Here is a 4082-nt window from a genome sequence, read left to right as displayed (position 1 = left end):
GTATAATAGGTAAAGCTTGTTATAAAACCTTAAATTTAGATCTATTATTTAAAGTCATCTACATAACTACCCATAATATGTGTGAATTGATTTTGTGAAAAGGAGATAATGTAAGTAATTTTACATTAACAGTATGATTTAATTATTTAGAGAAGATTACTTGGTTTAGATGTCAACCCATAGGTATTAAATATAACGTGTAATTTTTTATAAGCAACACAAAACACAGAGAGTTGTCTAAAAAAAATAACAAAAAAAAAGGTGAAAAACTTGAAGCCGACTCTCTCTCTCACCTCTTGTGTTTATATATAGACACACTTCATTCTCTTTTTCCTTGCCTATACTCTTATATCTTCTCCCCTCTTTCTACCCAAGTTTCTGTTTCTTGGTGCAAAAGTATAGGTACCCTTTGTCTCCTCCTTCTCATCTTTATTCATGCCCTGGTAACCATTAATATAAAAGCTACATCTTTTTATTGTATATCCAAACAAGATAACAGCAAAATACGAAGAATGAGTTGCAATGGTTGTCGAGTCCTTCGAAAAGGATGCAGTGAGAACTGTATTCTTCGGCCATGTTTGCAATGGATCGAAACCGCTGAAGCCCAAGGCCACGCCACCGTCTTTGTCGCTAAGTTTTTTGGCCGTGCTGGACTCATGTCCTTCATTTCCGCTGTCCCTGAAAACCAACGACCTTGTATGTATTTATTAACCTAGTTTTCTACAACTCTCTTGTTCATTAACTTCCTGAATATTTATTTGCTTATAAACTGAGATTTCGTTTGTGTATTTACAGCTTTATTTCAGTCGTTGTTATACGAAGCTGCTGGGAGAACAGTGAACCCAGTGAACGGAGCCGTAGGGTTATTATGGACAGGCAATTGGCACGTTTGTCAAGCGGCGGTGGAAACAGTCCTCCGCGGCGGCGCGTTGCGCCGGATCCCCGATTTTCTCAGTGCTTCACTAGATATTGATGAGGCGTCTGAATGCACCGATGTATTTAAGGTCGAACATCCTAGTCAAAACAATATGCAACCGAAGATGCACAAACGACGCCGTTTCCCGGAGGAAGCTTCAAAAGTGTTACAGTTGGCGGATCTTGATCTCAGTTTAACACCAGGTTTTAAGAGTCAGAAGGTTTTTAGCCACCCTTTGCCGGAGAACCGGCGACCGGGAACGCCGTCGATGAATTCAGAGGAATCTGGAACCACTACGTGTTTTGAAAGTGGTACTGTTATTGGAAATCATCAAGGAAATGAACCGAAATTACTCAGCTTGTTCAATTAGGTTGCTGTAGTTATTGTTATTAGCCTTAATCTTTTGTTAATTTTTTTCCTGTTTTTTTTTTCTATGGGGGAAGGATTTTTCCCGGAAGTAAATTCCAGGAGAGTTTTTGTTAATCATTGGCACAGGATTTCCCTTCTTTCAAGCTTCTTTATTACGAACTGTTGAAAGGAGGGGAAAGTGAAAGTTTGCCAGTGATTCCTTCCTTAATCATTTTTTTTTTTTTTTTTTTTTTTTTTACATTTTCGTGTTACATAACGAGTCTAATGAATGTTGGACATGAATAAATTGATTGTTTATCTTTCTTTACTTGCTTTACATTGTTCTAAACTGTAATCTTTGGATGATCCGACTCTATATACAACACACACACTATATATATATATATATATATATATATATATATATATATATATATATATATATGCTCTCGATCTCCATTTTGACATTTAATTTAAGATCTGCTACTATTGGTACGTGACAATCTCACTAAGAGAAGATAAAAGAATATACACCAGCTTATGAACATGTTAATTAATCAAAGGAGATGAGTAATTAAGGTGAAAGGTCAAGATACATGATTTTTATGGTTTAGAGGTTAGCAAAAGTCCCAGATTAGATAAGATTTTGGACTTGGATAACATTTCGTCGCCATCATACTCTTAAGAAACTTGGAAGCTATCTAGTGCTTCATTCATCATTAAACTAATACTAAAATTGTTTTGTTTTATATAAAAATACAGATGACAAGGTAAAAGGTTGTAATACTTTGATCATTCTAAGGAATTTTACGAGAATAAAAAGAGGTAGCTTCCTTTGTGGTTGGGAGCTCCAAGTTGGTAGGGGGAAGTAGTCAACAAAATTGACTTGGCCACGTAAATGTAAAGTAGAGAACGTGGAAACAAGGTCATACACAGTTTTTTTTTTTTTTTTTCATTGGGTGGAATCCATAGTTATCCAAAGTTGAGGTAAGCAAATATTAATGGAGTTATTATTGTAAACAAAAAGGGTCAACAAGTGGGTATGTTTTTGTGGGGCGTGAAAACCTGGAAAATAGGGGTTGGATTTTGAGAATCAGCGAGAGGCGGCTTTTGGAGAGCGTTAAGAGGCATAGTACAAGTACTACTGCTATTTTATTTTTATTTTTATTTTTTTTGCTAATAAGTAGTACTACTGCTACTACTTACGTAAGATTGTGAAAGAAGAATCAAATATATGTGTTCGTCTCAGTAATAAATAAGGAATGGAGCCCACCTTAAAAGTGGGACATGGTCCCGGGAAGAATGGAAGCAAGAAGTTTGCAGTTTCTCCGTCTTTTTCAGCCAATTAAAATGAAGGCCTACGGTCCATGTCAGCCTCGAGTTGGCATTGTCCCCTTCTTTTTCTTCCTTTGTCTTTACTTCTTTTTAATTTACACTACACAAGTTTAGGTACGTGCATCTCCTTTTATCTCGTAAATTTGTAGACTTATATCTTGCACTTTTATGTTCACAAAATTTTGGGTTTATAAAATTATGAGATAAAAGAAATATCACACGACTAATATTAATTATATGAGGTATAAAATAAATTTTTTCCACTAGACACAAAAACCTAAGAATTTTAGTTTTAAAATTTATGATTGAAAATAAGCTACAAATGATCGTGTAGGTAAAAATAGGAGTAATTTATTAAGGGTAAGCTATAAATAATCCCTTCTAGAAGTTTTTCGTTCACAAGGATCAAATTCGAAATATTTGATTAAAACTATTTAAGGTGGCAAGAGGAATTTAATTATTTTATAATGAAAGTTTGGAAGGGAATTTATGAATATTTAGCTAGTCTATTATATATCTAAGAATTTTGTAAACACATAAAACGTTAGCGATATATTATACGTAGCCGTTCATTGAAAAGGAAGATTATAATATTAGAAAGGTGGAGGGGAAGGTTCATGAACCAGAAGACTTCCATAGTATTTCTTTAGTAGTAGTATCCTTTGTTACAAGTTACAAAGCAGCCTGCGCCTCGCCGCAGTTGCAAAAATCCAATGGCCCCACAAAGCCTAATTGTTGGCTACGTTTCCAATTCATGCTGCTCCTGGCATGATCGACATCTTTTACTTGTAACCCTCTAAAATTAATTAAGTAATAGTATAAATTAAAGCAACAAGGTATAAAAGGAATCTAATCTCTAAATTAATTAATGCATAATCGACAGTTATGCATGGTAATCGCCATGTTTCAGGACTAACGCGAGTATTCTTCCTATTTAGTGGTTGACCAAGTCAGTTAGCTGCTAACCCTTTGTGTTTGTGCTTTTCATGTTAACATAGTACATTAAATATTTTTAAATTATCTACACAGAAAATGTACAATACATTATTAGTATAGTAATAAGTAATTTATCTTATTTTTTAAGGTACGTACTAATTCCGCTTTTTATTAATATCAGTCTATCACGATCTTTTACGTACGTAGTTGATTTGATGTGAAAATTTCTTTTATATTGGAGTGTATAAAAAGTTAAAACTCAAATTATATTTATATTGTTTGGAGCTTCACATGCTGCTTCCACCAAGCTATTCATGTCCTCATGAGTCATGACCGTTTGACCGTTTCCACCAGCCAAGTGTGAATTAACTCTATAATTCTTTTTATTTTTAGTTCCCTTAATCCTCTTGGAAAAAGAACAAGTGAAGCAACCATGAATCAATCAATCAAAAAATCCTTAAAATTTGACTATCATTTTATGAATCGTTAAACTACTGCAAAAGTCCTCTTGTATATGAAGCTGCAATCTATCATGCGAAACTTAATT

At 34.2% G+C, this 4082-nt stretch overlaps 1 protein-coding gene across 1 annotated transcript; it reads left to right on the top strand.

Moving 5' to 3' along the window:
- The first annotated feature begins 327 nt into the window (after nt 1–327).
- On the top strand, nt 328–1592 carry LOC107798146 (LOB domain-containing protein 37-like). The gene is made up of 2 exons (XM_016621115.2): nt 328–696; nt 796–1592. Exons 1-2 carry the CDS (start codon nt 513–515, stop codon nt 1284–1286), a joined length of 675 nt encoding a protein of 224 aa, XP_016476601.1. The 5' UTR covers nt 328–512; the 3' UTR covers nt 1287–1592.
- Nucleotides 1593–4082: the final 2490 nt, after the last annotated feature.

This window comes from Nicotiana tabacum, chromosome 3 (assembly GCF_000715075.1).
Source record: "Nicotiana tabacum cultivar K326 chromosome 3, ASM71507v2, whole genome shotgun sequence".
In the NCBI taxonomy this organism is placed as follows: domain Eukaryota; kingdom Viridiplantae; phylum Streptophyta; class Magnoliopsida; order Solanales; family Solanaceae; genus Nicotiana; species Nicotiana tabacum.
The sequence above is the reverse complement of the archived record's forward strand: the minus strand, read 5'-3'. Positions and strand labels throughout refer to the sequence as shown.